Genomic DNA, 21,805 nt, shown 5'->3' with positions numbered 1-21,805 from the left:
TGCAATGTAATAACAGTTTGAGGAAGCATATTACATTGTGAAATGAGTTACTTACTTCTGCAAATTGCTTTGCTCTTTGTGACTTTTATTACATTCCCCCAATACTCACGTTTTCATTCTGAAGTCAAAAATGTTGGTTCTAAATAGACCCTTAAAAGGGAACCAAAGCCTAAAAAAGAAGAATGCTAGAAATGCTGTATTTTGTATACTAAATATAAACATAACTTACTGCACCAGAAGCCTGCCTAAACAAATGATTTATGCTTTCAAAGTTGGCCACAGGGGGTCACTATCTTGTAACTTTGTTATATATCTTTGCAAGACCAAGGCTGTGCACATGCTCAGTGTCGTCTGGGCTTCAGTTGGGAGGTTAAGATTAGGGATTGTCAAAAATAATCAAAACAGCACAGATAATTTCTGCCATAGTAGCCGATACAGCAAGACTGATTAATAAACAGAATATTAAGACTGCAGTGGGTCTTCCGGATACAAATCTCTACACAGTCACCGGCTGCTCAACAGGGAAACAAACAAAGCTACTCGAGTTCTGGGAAGTAAGGTGGGGGGCTCCCCCCTGCCATTTGAAAGTATGATCTGTTTCTATGCAGAGCAGTTAGAGACAGCTATCTGCAGCTGTCAGAGCAAGTAAAACGAAGGGATTTCACTGCATACAGTCAAGTTTCTTATAAAAATCAGTACACATTTTTTAATTAAAGTATATTGGAGATTATTAAAAAGTAAAAATTGGATTTTATTTGTTTGCATTTACATTCCCTTTGAAACCGGCAATACAGTTTTTAGCCTATAGAACTACCCATTCAATTCTGTGCAATACTAAATCTATTAACATGATTCTCCAGTTACAACATATTTTACAACTTGTATCCCACCTCCATGAAATAGATAAGGAAAGGAACCAACTATTTGCCATTAAGTTTTGATTTTGATGAGCTTTAACACAGCTTTATACTATACTGCTTTCTGAAGAACAATTTTGTGTGATTGTGTAGCAAAATGTAGTTAAATGGAGGAGAGAGAAAAGCACCCCGCTTCTATCAATTACAATAACAGGTTTCTAAAGCTTACTACAGTGCTAATTCAACATACATCCAACCACAGGAATTCGAGGATCAACAAAATAACTGTGCAACAACAACTTGACCACCTTAAAAATCAGAGGCCAACTTTCACTTAACCTAGAGTTTCTTATTAAAGTGCTTTGTGCAATTGTTTCAGTTCAGTAAATCATTGTTTGCCAACAATTTGATTGGTGCCTATTAATATCTAAAGAACAATTAATTGTTAATTATAAAGTGCATATGTAAGAATTAATTAGAGGACTTGATAATCAATTAATATTAAGTGCTGTGCCAATAAAAAAAATTTTTTTTGGATTTCCCGTCCGAGTATTGCACGGAACCCAGGGTATCTTTGGGACTTCTCCCATTGACTTAAATACAACCTCAGCAGGTCTGAGATGATGTATTTTCAGATTAAGAATTTTTCCATCCTCGGGGTATAATAAATCCCTAAAAATTCAAGTTTTTTTTCACAAAAAATTCAGATTTTATGGTAAAAAAAACTTGAATTTTTAGGCATTCAGACTTTAATAAATAACCCCCTAAAAGTAGGCAGTAAGTGTGTATGTTCTTAAAATTTGGACTGCCTACCATTTGAGATCTTGGCCAGGATTCATACATACAACACATTTTTGAATGTCTATCATGGCTCAAACAATGGATGTGCCTGAGGACCTCAGAAAAAGAGTTGTTGATGCCCATAAAGCTGGAAAAGGTTACAAGACTATCTCTAATGAGTTTGGACTCCATTGATCAACAGTCAGATAGATTGTGTACAAGTGGAGGAAATTCAAGACTATTATTACCCTACCTAGAAGTGATCATCCAAAGATAACACCAACTGCAAGGCATCTACTAGTCTGAGATGTTACAAAGCAACCTAGGGTATCTTCTAAGCAACCGTAGACCTGTCTCACATTGGAGAACAGCAAACAGCAATGGTGTGTATGGCAAGGAGAAAGCCACTGCTCTCCCCCCAAAATATTGCTGGCCATACAGTTTGTGGAAGATCATGTTGACAAACCATAAGGATACTGGAAGAATGTTTTGTGGACAGATGGAGCCAAAGTGGAATTTTTTGGCTTAAATGAGGAGCATAACATTTGGGAAAAGAAAAACACTTGTCCCATCTGTGAAACATGGTGGTGGGAATGTTCTGGTTTGGGCCTGTTTTGCTGCATCTGGGCCTGGCCGCTTGCTATCATTGATGGAAAGAATACATGACCAAATATGAAAATTTGTTTTTCACTTGTTTAACTAGGTTTTCATCTACCAAATTTCCAAAAATCATGCCAAAGCTCCATCTACCAAACAGTTTCTAAATGGAGTGCTTTAATGAAATGTTTAAAAAATTGCAGTTCACTGCATCTTATCTCCAACATGTTCTTGGGTACAAATACAAAACATAATAAACTAAAGGCTATGAGCAACTATCAAAATGTCAAAAGATAGAAAGAAGCATTGCCAAGATTGATTCAGCAACAAAAATGCAGCTCAGATAACATATTTACAAATAATTTCATGATCCCACTTTATTGAATATTGAAATTTCAGATTATTTCAAAGTGCCTCGTGTAGAGGGCCAGGGAAATACAATCTTAACCTAAAATTTCATTTGAATTATAATTAATATAATAATCTTATTACGAGCTTTGCAAAGAGTCTCTCTTAAACAATGAATCATTTTTTTTTAAAAATAAACATTTTTCGTTTCTGTTTGAAGGCTCTAGATGTGAGACATACTGTCATGGCCGCCATCAGGGGCTCACAGGGGGCCCGGTGTGCTGCAGTTTAACCCCCTAAAGTGATGCAGGATTTAAGTCAACTGTTCAAATTTTTTTGGCCACAAACGGACAAACCTTCACCTCTATATAGATAAGGTCCTGAGGGGGTGTGGGCCCTGGCCTGCTCACACCCCCTGCTCCCTGGGTAGTTCCACCACTGTAACTAACTATATTAGAAACATTTTTTATTTTGCACAGCCTGTTTATTTACCCAGTTTTTATTTTTATACTGAACTGTTCCTTTAAGGTGAACTACCCATTGGCCATGAAAAGAAAAGCAGAAATGACATAAAGTGCAATTGGATTTATTAGGCTTAAAATAGAATTGCCTTTGTTTGTGTCTGTCTGCACAGCTGGTTGTGACTCGTGCAATAATGTAGCAGAATCCTCCAGCTGTTCATGAACCAGTGCTCGGACTCCTCCTGCATCTCAACAGTGATAAGGAGTGGGAAGAATAAATCAGACAGACACGTGTTGCTTTTAACTGCAGATATATTTACAAATGTCTGAATTGAGATTGTCTGCCCTGATTATTATAGCTGGAGACTAGTCTCTCCATTACTACAAACATTCAGTCTTTATTGGTCCCTACTCAGTCACTATAGCCATTGTGTTACTGCTTCAACATCGCTCAATAGTAAAACCCTGCGATAACAGAGACATGTTTAATGTTGAAACGTGCGCTCGTTCAATCCCAATCCGCCATTTTATTGCTCGCTCTTTCAGCGATAAAGCAAGATGGCGGCACAGACGTATTGGTAACGTCACAGACCACAACATCCCACAATTCCGGAAGAGTTATTTGAGTAAATAGCAAACATATTTTCGCGCGTTTAGGCTCATTACAACACAATCTATGCGAACAAAAAAAAAAACGGCTGGGATTATGAGCACGTCAGATAACCAATCGCTTCACTGTTCCTACAATACGTACGTGCGACGTAGCGCTTTGTCCAATAGAAACTACTAATTTCAGCCAATCATCGTTTACGTTTTTCCCTCTTTAGAAATCGACACGGTTCTCGGCCAATCGCTATCCTTTTTCTTCACCAACTCCGCCAATGTTGCTCGTCCTCTATTCGTAGAGGGAGGACACCGAAGGTGATAAAAGGTAAACGCTGCACATTTCCGTTCAGTCATCTTGGAGCGAGGAAGGAGGAGGAGGAGTTTGGAAGTGTAGTGACAAAGCTAGACCGCGTGATGGGTAAGTAGTGGACGAGACGTTGACTAGGCCTTTCCTGTAATTCTCCCGCTTTATCTTTTCTTCTGTGAGTCGCGATTATAAGTGTCCTTTTTGTGTGACTTTCATTTCGGCCCAATATGGGTTTATGTTCCGTGTGTAAAACCTCCATTTGTGCTCACACATCTCCCTGACTGGTTTGTTCTCTGTATAAACGCACGTGACTAGACTTCTGTAGTTTGTATAATAAACGTGTCTAGTAAAGGCCTCTGCTTTTATTATAATTCTATTTATGCTGCTGTGTGTTTCTCTATTGAGTTCAGCGCAATTTGTGTGTTTCTATGAGTGTAGCCCTTCATACAATGGGGAGTGGCATCTGCCTGTGAATTACAAGTCTATTCCCTTTATTCAGTGTCACGTGGTTAATGCACTGCTGCTCCTGACTCCCTCCTGCAGCTGCACCTTTGCTGACTTTACATTTTCAAGGAGATAAAAATCATCTTTCAGTTTACCTTCATTTAAGTCTGTTCCCTTTTTACTGATTTATCAAACAGTGTGGCACAAAGCAGCTGATCTGGGGACAAGTGTGAAAGGCTGACTTCTACTGCACTGCTTCAACAGTCACAACCAGCGGTGTATTGTTATTAAAGGGCCTGTTCACCTTCCAAAAACTTTTTCAAATGAGTTCTTTAAAGGGGAACTCTGGCTTCCAAACCAAAATGTGATAGAGACCCACATAACTCAGAAACCCCTAATATACTCATCAGTTACCTGTTTCTTCAAAAAGTCTGAATAAATGGCATTTTCTATGCTGAAATTCAGCTGTTTAACAGTTCTTCTCTTTCTGCATCATTTGAAATCCTGGCAGGGAAGCACTGATGTTACATATTGTATTTACAGACAGCATGCAGGAACTACATAACCCACAATGCATTGCACTGGGATGTTCCTTGTTGAAATCACGTGTGCAGGGAATTGTGGGGTTTGGGAGATGCAGGCTGAGGACAGATGGCTGTTGATACAAAGTAACAGTAGTCAGACAGCTCAGCACAAAGTGGCCGGCCCAGCACAAAGTGGCCGGCCCAGCACAAAGTGGCCGGCCCAGCACAAAGTGGCCGGCCCAGCACAAAGTGGCCGGCCCAGCACAAAGTGGCCGGCCCAGCACAAAGCCCAGCACAAAGTGGCCCGGGGGCTAGGCTTAGTGAACTGTCGGAAACCATTAAATATAATGAAAAGTCTGCATATTTTTTAATTGATGTATATTGCAAAATTGCTTGAAATTATGTTTACTTTTCAAAAAAAATAAGTTATGCTTGAGGGGAGTTCACCTTTTAACGGTTGTTCGTGAGAAATAAACGCTTTTTCCAATTGCTTTCCATTTTTTAGTTTTTACCGTTTTTCCAAAATTGAAGTTTAAATGTTAAGGTTCCTGTCTGGCAGTTCAGTGATTCAGGTGCAGATTGTGAACTGTTACAATTTGCTACATTTAGTTGATACATTTCTCAGCAGTACACCTGCTGTATCCATTCTAACAGCTGCCTTTAAACGGTTCACCTTTAAAGGGGTTGTTCACCTGTTAGTATGATGTAGAGAGGGATATTCTGATACAATTTGCAATTAGTTTTAATTTTTTATTATTGAAGGTTTTTCAGTTATTTTTAGCTTTTTATTTAGCAGCTCTTCAATTTGCATTTTAAGCAATCTGGTAACTAAGGCCTAAATTCCCCTAGCAACCAGGCATTGATTTGAATAAGAGACTGGAATATGAATAGGAGAGTCTGAGAAGAAGGATCAGCAATAGAATAACAATACATTTGTAGCTTTACAGAGCATTTGTTTTTTAGAAGAAATTTCCTTTTTGTCAGGTGACCAGTAAATGCTAAAAGATTATTGGTTGCTATGTACTACTGCGCCTGCACAAACTTTGTGTATTCTATTACATAGCACCTTTCGTCTCTCTAAATATTAAAATATTTTTGTTTCAGCATAAACTTGTTTTTCGTTAAGTGGGCGATATGTATAGGTATATAATGGCTTCTTAATTACAACTTTAAGGATCATATAGAGCAGGAATTCCCACAAATCTGCCTTATGCTCAGCTGCAACACCAATGCAGGTTTCTCACCAGGGAGTGGACTGTACAGATATTTGAGTCCTACGAAATGTTTATATACCTGTATTATGTCATTTATTTCTAGTTGGTTGGAGTTTTCTCTCCATCATGCTGAAATAAAATATTTTATAAATATAATCAATTTAAAGTACAATTACTAAAATAATTAAATTACCCTTTACGGTCACCCTTTAATTTTCATCTGTCAGTCAGGTTTTGATTAAAAGTTAGGTTTAATATAGGCTTAGGACTCCTTTACCTATAATGTTTTTCAGTTCTTAATGGATGATTCACAAATAACACCTTTGAGTATATTAGGCTGAGTTTGAAGGTAGAGGGCTGCTGTTAGGATGACAAATGTATTATCAGTGAGATATATTACTTTTTTTCTCGAAAGGAAGAATAGAAAGGCAAGTAAGCAGTAAAGAGATTGCTGTTTGTGCATTGTCTTAAAATAATTTTACAGTAAAACACCTTCCGTTTCGTTACCTTTGTACATTAAATCATTACGAAATAGATTTGTGCATTATACTAATGAAAAGGCTTCCCCAACCACCTGCCTGACATACCTGCTCTTTCCCTAGACCTAGTGCTACATGTTTTGGACCTATTGGGACCTGGAGTTTTCTGGATAGGGATTTTTCTGTAATTTGGATCTCCATACTTGCGTCTGCTAAAACATTTAAAGCCAACAAGCATTAATTGTATTTTAGTTGGAATCAAGTACAAAGTACTGTTTTATCACAGAGAAAAGGGAAATCATTATTTGATTAAAATACAGTCAGTGGGAGATGACTTTCTTGATAACTACTTTCTGGAAAATGAGTCCCACACATGTACAGCTAACCGTTGTAAAATAACCAACTCCAACACAAAGCTTTCAAGTATTTCTGTGAAGGGGATGATGAAGGGTTACATGTGACATGTTCCTTGCAAGATGTACAGTCTCCAAATATGTTGTAAAATACAAAATCTTTAAGGAATAGTAACATCAAAAATAAGCGTTTTTAAGATATAAAACATAAAAATATTTTTAAGATATAAAACATAAAAATATGTTGCCCTGCACTGGTAAAACAAGTTGCTGTGTAACAATGGGGACAGCCATTCAAAGGAAACAGCCCAGGTTACAGAACAGATAAGCTCTGTAGAACATAATCTTATCTGTTATCCACTATTTAACTACTTGTACCATATAGCCTTTTTTCAATTTCCACCATTGCTACACAGCAGCTTGTTTATATAAACCATAGTAGTGTCTCTGAAACAAACCAGTGCAGGGCAATAGTACATGATATTTTCATTACTTTAAAACACTTCGTTTTTGGATGTTACTCTTCATATGAGCAAAGACAACATTGTTTTGCTTATTTTTTTCTGAAAACGTGTTGTAGAGAGTTCAGAAGTTAACTTGTAATTATCCTTGTTAGATTTCTCCAGAAAACGTAAGCGCAGTCGATGGAATGATGAAACTCCAGACCAGAAGACTATTATACCCGGGATGCCTACAGTAATACCTCCAGGGCTCAGTCGTGATCAGGAAAGAGCTTATATAGGTAATCTTCACATATGTTTTGCCTTTATCTAAGTGCAATCTCAATTTTAATAATTGTTCATGTTTGACCTAACAATTTTAAATAGGTTAATTTTGTACTGAAAATTATACATGAATAACAAATCAATTTCTATTGCCAAACAAAATTGTGGGATAATAAGAAATGCAAAGTTGTAATTAGTCTTTTTGTATTGTTCAATAGGTGGTGTCCGTTCTTAAAATTCTAATGTTTAATACAATTTCAAGTGCCCCCACTGTAACATTATTAGAAATATTAACATTTTAATTGTGACCGTGTCTTAGTCAGTGGTACTTAATAGTTATCCCAATTTTACCTATTTCCTATAATCTTTTAATATTGGTGAAATGTTATGACCCTTTTTTTTGATATGGTATTGTGCATAATGGACTAGTGGAAGCTTCCAAGATTCTGAGCTTCGTTTTAGGCATCTGTAGGTCCATGCACTGCAAGGAATCTATAAAGTCCATCTATCCACTGACATTCATGCAAGGTAGCCCAAGTATGGTTATTGTTAGATAGTGTTAATTACCCCAATTTGTTGCTTTTTACAAATGTATAATCTGACACATGTAGGTTCTCCTGTACTTTAACACGTTGAAAATGATAGCATTGACGAAAACAATATCATTTTGTGCATGTCACCTACAGCCTTTTAAAACTTTAATATCTGGCCTCGGCAAGGTGTTGAGCTCCACCTCACAATTAAAAGCACAATAAAGATATACAGGTGGAGCCCAGAGTCAGAAAAGGTAGATTGGGGAAATTCACTTTAGGGAAGTTTTTATCAAGGCATTCTTAAAAGTGAATATAAGGAGTGCTGCTAAATACAATATGTCTTCTTGTTTGCGATTTAAGAAATTCTGAAATTAATGTTTTTATAAAAATGAGAATCTCCATTTCTTAGTAAATAATATCCAAAATCATGGGCATATCGTGAATCTTAATTATTATGTAAATATTTAGCAATTACTTTAGAAAGTTTGCTAGCCTTGTTTCAATGACATCTCCATATTCCTGCTATTGTGTAGTTATCAAATACACTAATTCTAAAGCAGCTTTCAGGACTATTGGAACACTACTTGAATACTCGATTTTAATAGGTTATTTTACTTTTTAATTGTCACTGCTACTGCAGTTGCACTGCTTTAACTTTAAATTGAATTGCTTGTCATGTTAATTAGCAGGTTTTAATTCCTACACGTTATGCAACATTTTAATTATGACATTTACCAGGCATGTGCTGGAGGGCACCAAGGTAAATATACCTCTCAGTTGCCACCATCCAAGCCTTGATTGTTAACATTCAACATGTTCTCTTCCTCATCAAAGGCTAAATGTAAATGATTTATATTATGGGTTTAATTCTTTCCTCTCTTGGTTTTGTAACAATTTTTCCCGTTCCCTTTTTTGTTTTCTAACCTACTTTCTTCCAGTTCAACTGCAAATTGAGGATCTGACGCGCAAGCTTCGCACAGGAGACCTGGGAATCCCCCCTAACCCAGAAGACAGGTTGGGAAAACCCATCCACAAGTTTATAACTGCTGACAGTAATGGTTTAATCTTCTCTTGGGCTCATATTTTAGTGAAGGTGTGAAGTTTAGACAAAAATTGTCAGGAGGCTTTGTATCCTTTCCACTGTTTTCTGCCTGAGGGTTCTCTGCAAGTTTCCCTGAAAAATGAATGCTTTTGCAACCCATATGACTTTTAAAAATAGCTTAACCTCTGTAATATTAATTTTGGCAATATTATGTAGGAGTGTTGAGTAACATGGCCAATTTAAAAGGACAGTAACACCAAAAAGTGAGTGTTTTGCAGTAATTAAATCAGAACCTTGATTATATATACTATAGTTCTTTTCAAAAACAAACACATCAGTTTTACCAGTGCAGGGCAGCACTATTATATTGTCCTTCATTTAAAACACTTTCATTTTTTGGTGACTATCTTCACCAAAACCACTTAATGTAAAGTTTCTCAGGGTGTTCATCTTGCATTCTAAATTTTTTCCCCTTCAGTTCTACACTGCTTGTCTAATAGGAACACCCCGTCATTTGTCAATGGCTGAAGCATACGTTTCTAATGTAGGAGGGGTGTCCTGATTGTTCATGTCACCACCTGCATTAGTAACATAAGCTTTTGCTTTTATCACTGGACAGCAAGGATGTTCCTGTTAAAAATTGATTGCCGTTATTAACCTAACCACAATTTAATTTTAAGAAACATTTCTATGCAGTTCATGTTTTCAGTGCTTTTAAAGTAATTTTTTAAAACCACTGGAAATGTTGATCTTACACAGTGGTGTAGCTGTATGGGCCTGGACCCACCTCCCCCACAAAAAAACTGCCCTCGGAGTGGCAGATTTGGGAATGGAAACTTACATTGTCATACCAACATCCTGCTTGAACTGAAAGCTGGCTCTGTCATATGCATTGGGTTTCTCAGGTAAAGTGAATCTAGTTTAAATGGCAATTATGCACATTTCAATTTATTCCAAATGGTCTAACTGATAATTACAACAGGAAGACTGTGATGTCACATGTCATCTGTTTTCATGCCTGTTCAGAACTCCTGCAAAGCAATCTAAATGATTGACACATCACTTGGCTCAGTGGGACAGTGTATATATAAAAAATGTGCAAATTTGCACTTTGGCAAAAAAAATATAACAACCAATCTTATATTTTCTTTTCTAGTTCTGCCTCTAACTGTATAAACGTTGGTTGCTATGGGCTACTGCCAATGTGTAAATCACAGTTTTTCTATATTCGCTGCACATGCTTTGTTTAATCCATACTTTTTTTGGGTATCTAAAGGTGACACAAACAAAAGAAACCTTAAAATCTTGAGTCATATGTTGTAAAACCAAATATACTAATCAAAAGAATGTTTTGTGATTATGGTTGTATGCATTCTGGTCATTCATATGGCAACTTTTTGGGGAAACTTTTAGACTACTTTCAGTAGATTTGAAAATCTTCTTAATTCCTAAACTGTTGTCTTGGCTTCTTAATTCTGCCAGTAGGTCTCTAGATTGGAAAGACAGTTTGTTACATGGTTTGGATTTGGCAATATCCCATACTCCTTCCAGGCTTAATTGGTATTACCTCAGGGGAAATTGCAAAATCCATTCAAAATTTTATACAGGTTTTGATTTTGTGCTGGGTTTTAAATTGACGCTTCAGGAAACCAAAATCTTGAGTCTCATGTGCTTGGTTAAAACTATGGTTTTGGGGACACTTTTTTTGAGCAGTGTACAAAAAATATGAAGTTTCTCTGCTACCATTCACATTAATCTACTTCTTGCACCCTTTTGATATTGTGTATAGATTCAACAACCTGGATCTTTTTGACTGAGGCTCTCCTTTAAGAACTGCACAAAAACAAAAACGCTGCAATCCCAAAGCGGCTTTCTACTATGGAATAATTAGCAGTGTCCCAGTTTTTTTTACTTAGCAGTAGTCAGAATTGGTAAAATATTGGGTATTCCATAGATAGCGAGATAGATACATTTGTCCCATTGTCAAAAAGTTATACAATATTATTTACCCATGCCATGGCTGAGCCATACCACCCAACAAAACAAAATGGAATATTATCTTAAAGGTTAACTATACCTCCAAAATGAATACTTAAGCAACGCATAGTTTATATCATATTAAGTGACATATTAAAGAATCTTGCCAAACTGGAATATATATTGACGTAAATATTGCCCGTTTACATCTCTTGCCTTGGACCCTCATTTCATGATGGTCTGTTGCCTCAGAGATCACCTGACCAGAAATACTGCAGCTCTAACTCTTAACAGGAAGAGGTGTGGAAGCAAAAGAGAGAACTGTCTGTTAATTGGCTCGTGTGACCTAACATGTTTGGTTTGTTTGTGTGCACCGTGAATCCTATGATCCCATGGGGCGGCCCTTATTTTTTAAAATGGCAATTTCCTTTTAGGATTACCCAATGTCACATACTACTAGAAAAGTATATTATTGTGAAAATGGATTATTTACATGAAGCACGGTTTTACACATGAGCTGTTTTCATGCAATATATTTTTAGAGACCTACATTTTTGGGGGTATAGTTTTCCTTTAAGTGATAAAGGTCACTTCATTACAGGAAGGCTTTGATAATATGGGGAAATACTATGGCAATCTTTGTAGCCTAATATTTGAAAACCAGCCCCTGTTATTTCAGCTCATGCAGCAGCTTCTGCAATATTGGCTGGGTATTTGCTTTTTTTTATTCTGTAATTTTTGCATTTTTCAGAACCACTTCTGATTTTCTTTCACTGCTACTCTTATTGCCAGTGAGTGTGAATGCCACAAGGAAAAAGCAAAAATGAGGTTTTCTATAGCCTGCATCTCAGCTGCAAATGCAATTTCACTGCTAAGATGATTTTCCTTGCTAGCACATATGCATAAGACGTATTTGGCACAAGGGTGTTTCATATATGAGCATATATTTGACTGGCCTAAAAAATGACTTCTATAAGAAGGATGGTGTCAGCAGTGGGAAACACATCTGTAGATTCATGGAAAACCTTGCAACAAAAACAGTGCCATGTATTATTTTAATATTTCTTTGAAAACAAATAACTACTGATTTCTGTAATTAAAATAGACTACCTGAAGCAGTCTCTCAACCCACATCCAATCAATTGTAGCCTTATATAGCCTGTAGGTAACCCCCCTGCCCATTGAAGTTAGAATGCAGCTCCCATTTATGCGTTGGTTCTGCTTAAATTGTGAATTTCTTTTTAATGATTATTCATCCCCTTTCAACATATGCATGCAACTGCTATGATCAAGGATACTGAATATTTTTTACAGCCTTTTTACTGCAGTAACTTAAATCCGTTGCCTTTTTATTTGTTACTACACGTGAACAGTCACTACATTTTTTTAAAAAAAAAATTTGTTGCAGTCCATTGCCACGGAGTAGCCCTAAATGGTTGCAGACCGTTATATTCTGATTACATGGATGTAGATAGGGAAGATCTGATGGTCCGTTTTATAATTGTGTATACACCTTACATACTTTTCTTAAATTGGAGTTTAATTAGGCTCTTAACTTGTTTGCACTTTAATGGCTTTTTCTCTGTACATGTTTGGCAAACAAAGTGTTTAATTCTGCTTTTTGTTAAAAATCTGTGGCAGTCTAAAGTAATCTCAATATGTTACAGATTCTTGCTAGTCGTAGGACATTTGTATGGTCTGTGCTTTCGGCATAGGTAAAAGAAATTGCATTAAACACTTTGTTGCAGAGTTGTTAGAATAGTGCTCTTAAACTTCCAAAAGGTGGCCCTATAGTTCCACAAGAAAACTTCCCAGTTTACCATTGTAATAGTTAATTGTAGTTCCCAGTTGCTAACAGACTTCTCAACTTTATCTTTTAACACTCCTATTTCTCCCATATGTGCTTTTAACAGACTTTTTAATTGACATACACTCAGTGGGATTTTCTATCTCAAACTTGTTACTTTTAAACTGGGATGTTGGAGGTTTACCTGACTTTATACATATCCCTAACCTCACCCTTTTTTTCCTCTCCTCATAATGTTTCATTAACTTTTTTTTTATAGTAAAAACAGGTTTTAGAGAGGTTAATGTTTCTTTTGAAGAGTTAATAACCGTTGCACCTCTTTAAACACGTCTTATTGCCATGTCTCCCAATTTAAAAAGGTGTATCAGCTGAAGTGTACTCAGTAACCCTAATGTTTGCTTTTTTTCTCAAAGCAGCCCTCAATTAAATTTTGTCTTTTTCGGCCGCGTATTTAACCACATTTTGCAGCATTAACCTGCATATTTCTCTTTAGAGCAAAAATTAGGTTCTTCATTATTTTCCCCTTTTCTACCCATTTACACAATGTTCTGAGGTCAGCAAAAATGTTTTTCTATTAATTTAGACAAGTTAGTGGGGTTTCCAGAATTCTTCTGACATTTTATTCTATTGAAATTGTAGAAATAGGCTTTCTTTTTGTCCAAAAAAGAAATGCATCTTATTTCCTTTTAAATGTATAATAGCGGTGTATTAGCATTTTGCTAAAAAAAAAATCTTTGCTTTTGAATGTGAGGTGAGTAAATTAGATTTTGTTAATCTCTTAAAATAAATCTGCGCACGAAAGAGAGAAAATAGTGCATTATAAAACATCAAGTGCTTCTTATTAAAGTTATAAATGAGAAATCTTAATGTAATGGACAGATAGGTTTTTTTTATGTGTTGACGAGACTTGATTTAACAATGCAGTCTTTAATCTTAACAAAAGTTGGCTTCATGAACAATGTTTGAGAAGTTTAAAATTCTGTTCTTGATGCATTTTTATTTGGGAAGCTTGATAATCCCACTTTCTGATGCCAGCTTCTCTACCTTTATGCAGGTCTCCATCTCCAGAACCAATTTATAACAGTGAAGGGAAGCGGCTGAACACACGAGAGTTCAGAACACGCAAGAAGCTGGAAGAGGAACGGCATAACCTCATCACTGAAATGGTGGGGTTGAACCCTGATTTCAAGCCACCTGCAGACTACAAGTAAGGCTCTGTTTGGAAATTCTTTGGCATAAATCCTTTTTTTATTTGTTTATTTTTCTCAAACCACAAATATCTGTAATCTGCTGTTTTTTTGTCTTTCTTCTGTTCTATCAATTGTAATAAAAAAACTGATCCGCAAATATAAAATGTTTTCATTTTTTCGTCCCAGGCCACCAGCTACCCGTGTCAGTGATAAGGTCATGATACCTCAGGATGAGTACCCAGAGATCAACTTTGTGGGGTTGCTTATAGGGCCTCGGTATGTAAATATTTTTCCATAATTACATTTTCATATTCCATTTAGAATAGCTCTTATTTTATAACAAAGTTGTGGACATTAAAGGGGAAGGAAACCTAGTCGGCGCAAACACCCCACCCCTCCTCCCCCCTGGCCTACCCGTCCCGCTGGGCAAATGCCCCTACCTTGTTACTTACCCTTCTGCGCAGGTCCAGACCAGGGAGTTCACCGACGACATCTTCTTCCTGCTGTGAACGGCGTTTTGGCGCATGCGCAGTAGGATCATTTCACCCGTACGGATCTACTGCGCATGTGCCAAAAGTCACGCGCATGTGCAGTAGATCGTGCCGGCGAAATGATCCTACTGTGCATGTGCCGTTGATCGCGTGGAAGAAGATGTCGTCTGTGAACTCCCTGGACTGGACCTGCGCAGAAGGGTAAGTAACAAGTTTGGGGCATTTGCCCAGCGGGACGGGTAGGCCAGGGGGGAGGAGGGAGGGTGGGCAACAGACGGGAGGGGGGGTGGGGGGTTTGCACCGACTAGGTTTCCTTCCCCTTTAAGCTTTGTATTGCAATTAGTATGCATGGAAAGTACTAGGTGTCATTTATGGGGGTTCTGTAGTGTTTTGTTAACACATGTTTCAGGGGGAACACATTGAAGAACATTGAAAAGGAGTGCAATGCCAAGATCATGATACGTGGTAAGGGTTCTGTGAAGGAGGGCAAGGTTGGCAGAAAAGACGGACAGATGCTTCCTGGAGAAGATGAACCCCTTCATGCCTTGGTAACAGCCAACACTATGGAAAACGTGAAGAAGGCAGTTGACCAGGTAAATGCATTGTCGTCTGTATGGCCATAAAATGGGTTCAAGTCTCACAGATATTGTGGTGAACTTCGTACTTGTAATAGACTGAAATGAGCTTGTTAGGGTTACTTAAGAGCATCAGTGTGCACAATAACTTTGAATTAGAATAACCAAAACTGGAATGTTTGAAAGCCAAATTATTTTATTTTTGATCTTCACAGAAGCACAGCTTTTTGTGTGCTTCTCTGAATGGAAGGAAATCGCTAAATTTGCTTGGGTAGGGCTGTGTTGTAGCATTTTAGGGACTGCCTCTAAATTCAGACCTTACTGCTTTACACCTTGGCCTAAGTAAATGATGAAGGAAAATGGTTGTTTAAATGTGTTCCCTCGACTAGTGTTTGCTGTTAACAATTTGTCTGAATTCCTAAAGTTTGTTCCGTCTTTTTTTTTTTTTTAAATTTTATTACGCTATTTTAATATAGGCATAGTGCTAGGTATAGAAAATACAATGATTTGTGGATTTGAGTTAATAGGTGTCTTTACCCTTTTTGAATTTGTTAGAATGTGAGCTTTTAGGACGAGTCTCTGTTTAACTTGCTGTTATGAAACACCTTACACTAAGAATAATTATATGGTTATTTTTTTTATTATTATTGAATACCTTATAGGCACTAAGTTTTAAAGCAGATGGAATGATTTAGTATTTAAAAATATATGGTGTTCCATGTCATCTTAGTGTAGGGCTATTATGGTACATATAATGCAGGTATTGTACTTGATTGGTGTAGCCAAATGTATGGTCTAATGTGCTTAACTTATTAGGGCGTTTTGGCCCTGTGCTCTAAACTATGCTTCTGCTGGTGTTCTTGAAAATTTGGTATTTGTGAGTTTTTGATAAGGGATGCACAAAAAAAATCTATTTTTTGCCTTGACCACATCTTGAATCCTATGAAACAGATTGAAAGAATATTGTACCAAAACCTTATTTGCATATTCAGATGAGAGAAAAAATATAAAAAATGCATCATTTGGAAACAATTGGTACTTATTTCATTTTCAATAGAACTGTAATGTGAATTTCAGGATTAATATTTGGTTTCGCTTAACACTAATTCAATAAAGTCCCGCAAAGAATATTAGGTTTTAGCAAATCCTCAATTTGGGATCCATACTCATCACAAGTGGCTCTAAAAATTTCATATTTGTAATTGGTGTATTCAGAAAACAGGGGCATCTGCAAATCTGCTGTATAACCTCTTGTGTTCTTATATTATGAACATTTTGTTTGTGTTGAGTAATAAAGTGTTAATTTCTTAACTATCAGTGTGAATTCAGTGGACAGTGATTGGGTTAAAGATTTTTCCATATTTCAATTTAATTGCTTATATACTGCAGCTGTGTAGAAACTTCTCATTTCTACTTTTCTTTTGAATAACTAAAGACTAACTTCTGTAGCAATTAGTTACCAATAAGTTTTTCTATTTCTTCATCATATTCATGCGTTTTGGAATTCTTATGTAGATCTTTTTTTTTATTTCTCCAGATTCGTAATATTCTAAAACAGGGCATAGAAACTCCGGAGGATCAGAATGATTTGCGTAAAATGCAGCTGCGAGAGCTTGCTAGGCTGAATGGTACGCTGCGAGAAGACGACAACAGGTTGGTTTTCTGAGAGACGAGTGTAAATATATAGGATTATCTCCTGACTTCCAAGTTAGTTATATCTGTCTATCAACAGGATACTGAGACCATGGCAGAGCTCTGAACCTAGAAGCATCACCAACACTACATTGTGCACAAAATGTGGAGGAGCAGGACACATAGCTTCCGACTGCAAATTTACTAGGTAAGGTCTGATCTTGCTTTAATGATGTTTTCAGCTCCAATAATTTCTTGCCTTTACCTGATGTAACCCAGCAATGCAATTAACCATAAATTCAAAGCATGTTATGCTCATAAAAACAAAATATCTTCTAGCTGTACCTGGATTCATGATAAATTATATGGAAGTATCGGGGCAGTACCAAATGCTTTGTCACCGGTGATAGTTACCCACAGAAGAGATTTTTGTGGGAGTCTAATCTCATGACATTGCCCTACATCCAAAGGTCAATTTATGTCCGTGCATCCACCGTCAGGAGTTGCATCTTTGCTTTTAATTTCTCCTAATTTAATGTCAGCCTTGACTATTGCAGTTGCTATATGCACAACAGGTTTTATTTTGTCTGGTCATATTATAAACAGCTTATTACTTAAGTTTGCGTCTGGGTGCTGACAAAACAGTTGTGCCTGTTGGTATCCTTTATGGGTTCTTTCCATGCCTGCCCATCCACCATTTAAATATCGTATTGAAGATTATAGCCAGAGAATAGCATTGCAAGTAATAGCCAGCAAGTCATTATCCTGTAATAATAGGGGTTTCATAGTATTAGAAGGTTAATTGGAACATGGAGTGCTGTTTGTCAAAATGCCAGAAAATACCCTCTTTTAGGTAAGTATAGAAAGCATTTCCCAATTGGCCAGACAACTCAGTTAAACATTTTATCAAAGAATTAATTGCTGACCTGCCTTCAGCGATTCTCATACATGTGCCCCCTAACCCTTACAAAGCACAGGAAAAGATCTAGAAGCATCTTTGATCTTTAATAAACAGGGATAGTCTAGAGATTATGGAAGATCTCCATCATCCAAAAAAAAAAAGCTGGTTAAATTGTCATTGCTTGAAGTTAGAAGAAAGGTTGTTTCATCCTAATGTGTGAAATGTTTTTGTACATTGCAAGCTGTGAAGTTGTGTAGTTCTCTCCCCAAAGTGGTTGAACTGGCCAATACATAACTTCAAAAAGTGTTTTTTAGAGTTTTGATCCAGGGACTGGTCCCCTTGTTCTTCCTGTGCAGGGGACTAGGCCTTTAAAATTTGCAGCAATCTTTGTTAGTTTTAGCTGGAAAGATTCCCAATCTTATAAGGGGAAGAGGGGTTTATAAAAGGAGTGCATTTATGAATGTTTAAAAACCGTTTCATTCTGTTTAGTGTAACTGCGCGCCCTGGTGAACCACAGTCTGCCCAGGACAAAGCAAGAATGGATAAAGAGTATCTGTCCCTCATGGCTGAACTGGGAGAGGCCCCTGTACCCTCACCTATGGGTCCTGCTTCAGTTCCATCCCATAATCCTGTTCAAGGAGGGCCCCGTCCAGCTGCACTGACGGGAAACACACCTCCCATGGTATGTAAATCATTTTGGAAGCTAGATTTTTAAAGCAGTGTAGAATTACTACAGTATTAAAGAACATGCATGACTTTTGTTTATTTGAGGTTGCTGATAGCAATTCTTTAATTTTCAATCTTTAGAACCGTCCGCCTTGGATGACTCCTGATCGTCCATTTCCAGCTCTCCATGGTAGTCCCCATTCTTTTCCACACCATATGGGAAATGCAGGGAATGGACCTCCCCTCCATCATAACACCGGGGGACCACATCATCACTGGATGCAACCACACCATTCTGGCCCACATCCTATGGGTAAGATGAAGAAACAGAGCCTCTTCCCAATACAGTAAATCACATATAACTAAAATGCTTTAAAACCAAGCAGAAAAGCTCTGCATATCAATTTTAGTGTTTTCTCTATGACCTGTTTTCTGTGGTGTATTTGTGATTAATCTTTGCTGCTCTACATATTCTAATCAAAAATATTAGCAATACCTTTGCACATCAACTGTGTTTCCTAATATTACAATTATTTCCTCAGGTCTTTTGCATTCTCATCCAATGGGCCTGATGCCACCACCACCTCCACCCAGTGGGCCAGCCCCTCCACCACCCCCACCTTCTGCACCATCTCTACCCCCTTGGCAGCAGCAAGCTACTGGTGCCCCTCCCCAAACTGGAGGTCATTTACCTTGGCACCAAAGTAAGTGAAGTCACTACATTTATTCAATGCTCTTTATTTACCTTGCCAGCTGAATAGCACCACTCTTGTATTACCACCAGGTAAATTATTTGTCAAACAAATAATACATTTTCTGTTACTTTTTTTTTTTTTTTAATTAGGTTCACCAACAACAGTATCTGGAACAGCTTCTCTCCCTCCATGGCAACAGGGAGCTGGAAGTACTACATCTAGCTCTGCCCCCCAACTACAGACAACAGCCTCCCTAGTGCCTCCTCTTCCAGGTGTTCAGCCACCATTGCCACCAAGTGCTCCACCCCCTCCCCCACCTCCTCCCCCAGGCACATCTGGTCTTCTGTATGCTCCACCTCCCCCACCACCACCTCCTTTAGATCCCTCAAACTATGTCACCATGATGGGAATGGGTGTACCAGGTATTCCCCCATTTTCTATGCCTCCTGCTCCTCCTCCACCACCACCACCTCAGAACTAAATTTGACGGTGGACCTTTTTAATACAAACAGCGAATAGGGGTGTTTGCACTATTCTTTAAAAGTGAGTGCCCCTTCCCCAGTGTCTGGCTACTTCAAATACTTAAAAATGATTGGTGCTGTCCCTCTCATAATGTGTGACGTAGTAGTGTTTACTACAACATCTGGTTCCCCTAGTTTAACAGTGAAACTCCATCCCTCAAATGTGACTGTACTGTCTGCGCAGCACAACTGAAGAGATGTTTTATTGAATTCTGAAGGGATATTGTGCCCTTGCCTGTACCTAATTATTTCTGGTCTCCTAGAACTACAGTACTTTGCTTGTTCTGTTACATTAATTCTTCCTTTCACAAATTGCTTGTTACTTAAATGTATTGAAATGCTAATATACATCTTTTGTTTATATGACAGCCTTTTTTTTTTTTTAAATATACATATGTATATGAATCCATAATTTGACATACAATATATTGTGCATGCCCTAAGGTGTTGGTGCCATTTGCACATATCCATTTTATTTTTCAGTCTATTGTTGAGTATTTGAGACAAACGCTGAGCAAATCCCTTGATAAAGTAACACTTCAACCCTGCACACTGTAAGATTCGGTTGGTAGCACTTGCCTTCTATGTGCAAATTAACATGCTTGGTTATACAAAATCCTGCCGTAGCTGCATTTTAGTAATATAATACATCATGCTTTCATATAAAAAAAACTTTCTTAAAGTTCCTTAATATAAAGGGAACTGTTAAGGACTTTTGCAGCCTTTTATAAAAGTAATGTCCTAATGGAAAAGATTGTTAGTGTCAAAGCTTAGAGGTAACGTATGAAAGATTTAATGTTGCTTCTTTGCAAAACCTTTGTCATAAAGTTCTCATCCCAGACAGTTATTCAGTATTCCACAGCAGATATAAAACTGCCTTCCTAGATTATAGGCGCTATGTTCTTGGATTGTGTTCTTTAGTCCCTCTGCCAACTTTTTAGATACGGATTGTATTTAACTGCTTAGTCCAGGTACTTTACAACTTTAGTAAGTTGCTGCTTTGATTGTTGAATACTTGTTAAAGGCCCCAGCATCAATTATGCCTTTTGGTTGTATACAACAGTCACCATTTTTAAGATCCTCTTGAGGGAGGGGCCAGGTGTACTATTTAGCTAGGGAAACACATTTCTGTGCCCTAATGCTTGCTTTTTTTTGTGACTGATTACTCTGTAATAAGGGCCTGTCCCTGAATTAAAATACATTTTTAAAAAAAAGTTTCTTGTTTAATTCACTGGCTATGTATGTTAAATAAAAATTAGCTCTTATAGCAGTGGCGTAACTATATGTCACTGGGCCCCACAGCAAATTCAATTTAGGGCTCCAGAATATTGATAAGGTGGCCTGTTCTACCCAGACATATTAATATTGGCTATTAATTAGGGCCTCACTGGGCCCCCTATTCTACTGGCCCCCCCCTGCATGTGCAGGGTTTCCTTCCTCTGTAGTTACGCCCTGTCTTATAGATAGCCTTAAAGACGGGCACCAGAAATTAAACCATTTTTACATCTATCATAGTATTGGCTTTGTTTGCTACTTATAATTTTGCCATAAAGTATTTCCTCAAAGCTTTTAGATTAACCATCTAACTCCCCGTGCTGATCTATGAGGGGGCTGCCATATTTGTGCAGCAGGAGTCTTAAACTGTCAGGCTGAGATGGGACAGTCAGGTATAGGAAACGAAAAATTATTTACAAAACCAAATGGTTTTTACCATTACTTGTAGGTCATAAGTACTCATAAAAGCCCATAAAATGTCCTGGCTATTGCATCGATTAACATGATGTTTGTATTCTGGCAAATTTCTGTAAATATTCTAGCACATCATACTTAAAATATTTTTAATAGGATTAATGAGAACATCATTTTGAAGGTTTAATGGTGTTACAAAAAAACTTATCAATTACAGATAACATTCAAAGAAATTGACCCTGACAGTCTGAAAAACATTACAGGATAGTAAGAAGAGTACTGTGCTTACCAGCCTATTTTTGGGTACATAACTAAATTTGGTATGATAAAACATCTCACATTATCCCATTCATCTACAGCAGTGATCTCCAACCAGTGGTGTGTGAGCAAC

At 37.4% G+C, this 21,805-nt stretch overlaps 1 protein-coding gene across 2 annotated transcripts; it reads left to right on the top strand.

Annotated features, from left to right (window-relative positions):
- Positions 1-4,008: 4,008 nt before the first annotated feature.
- sf1.S (splicing factor 1 S homeolog) lies at positions 4,009-20,939 on the top strand. 2 transcript variants are annotated; one of them, NM_001087311.1, is given in 12 exon segments: positions 4,009-4,067; positions 7,587-7,712; positions 9,167-9,242; positions 14,109-14,261; positions 14,431-14,520; positions 15,145-15,328; positions 16,848-16,963; positions 17,043-17,150; positions 18,333-18,525; positions 18,651-18,822; positions 19,052-19,213; positions 19,354-20,939. In NM_001087311.1, coding segments are annotated over 12 exon segments (1,716 nt in total). In that variant the 5' UTR covers positions 4,009-4,063; the 3' UTR covers positions 19,686-20,939.
- The last annotated feature ends 866 nt before the right edge of the window (positions 20,940-21,805 follow it).

This window comes from Xenopus laevis, chromosome 4S (assembly GCF_017654675.1).
Source record: "Xenopus laevis strain J_2021 chromosome 4S, Xenopus_laevis_v10.1, whole genome shotgun sequence".
NCBI lineage: Eukaryota > Metazoa > Chordata > Amphibia > Anura > Pipidae > Xenopus > Xenopus laevis.
The sequence above is the reverse complement of the archived record's forward strand: the minus strand, read 5'-3'. Positions and strand labels throughout refer to the sequence as shown.

Coding starts and splice junctions, on each gene's coding strand:
- sf1.S (XM_041591201.1), top strand. CDS start 14,218: ATGGTGGGGTTGAACCCTGATTTCAAGCCACCTGCAGACTACAA. Junction 14,521..15,144: donor GGGTTGCTTATAGGGCCTCG/GTATGTAAATAT, acceptor CACATGTTTCAG/GGGGAACACATTGAAGAACA. Junction 18,526..18,650: donor CGGGAAACACACCTCCCATG/GTATGTAAATCA, acceptor TTCAATCTTTAG/AACCGTCCGCCTTGGATGAC.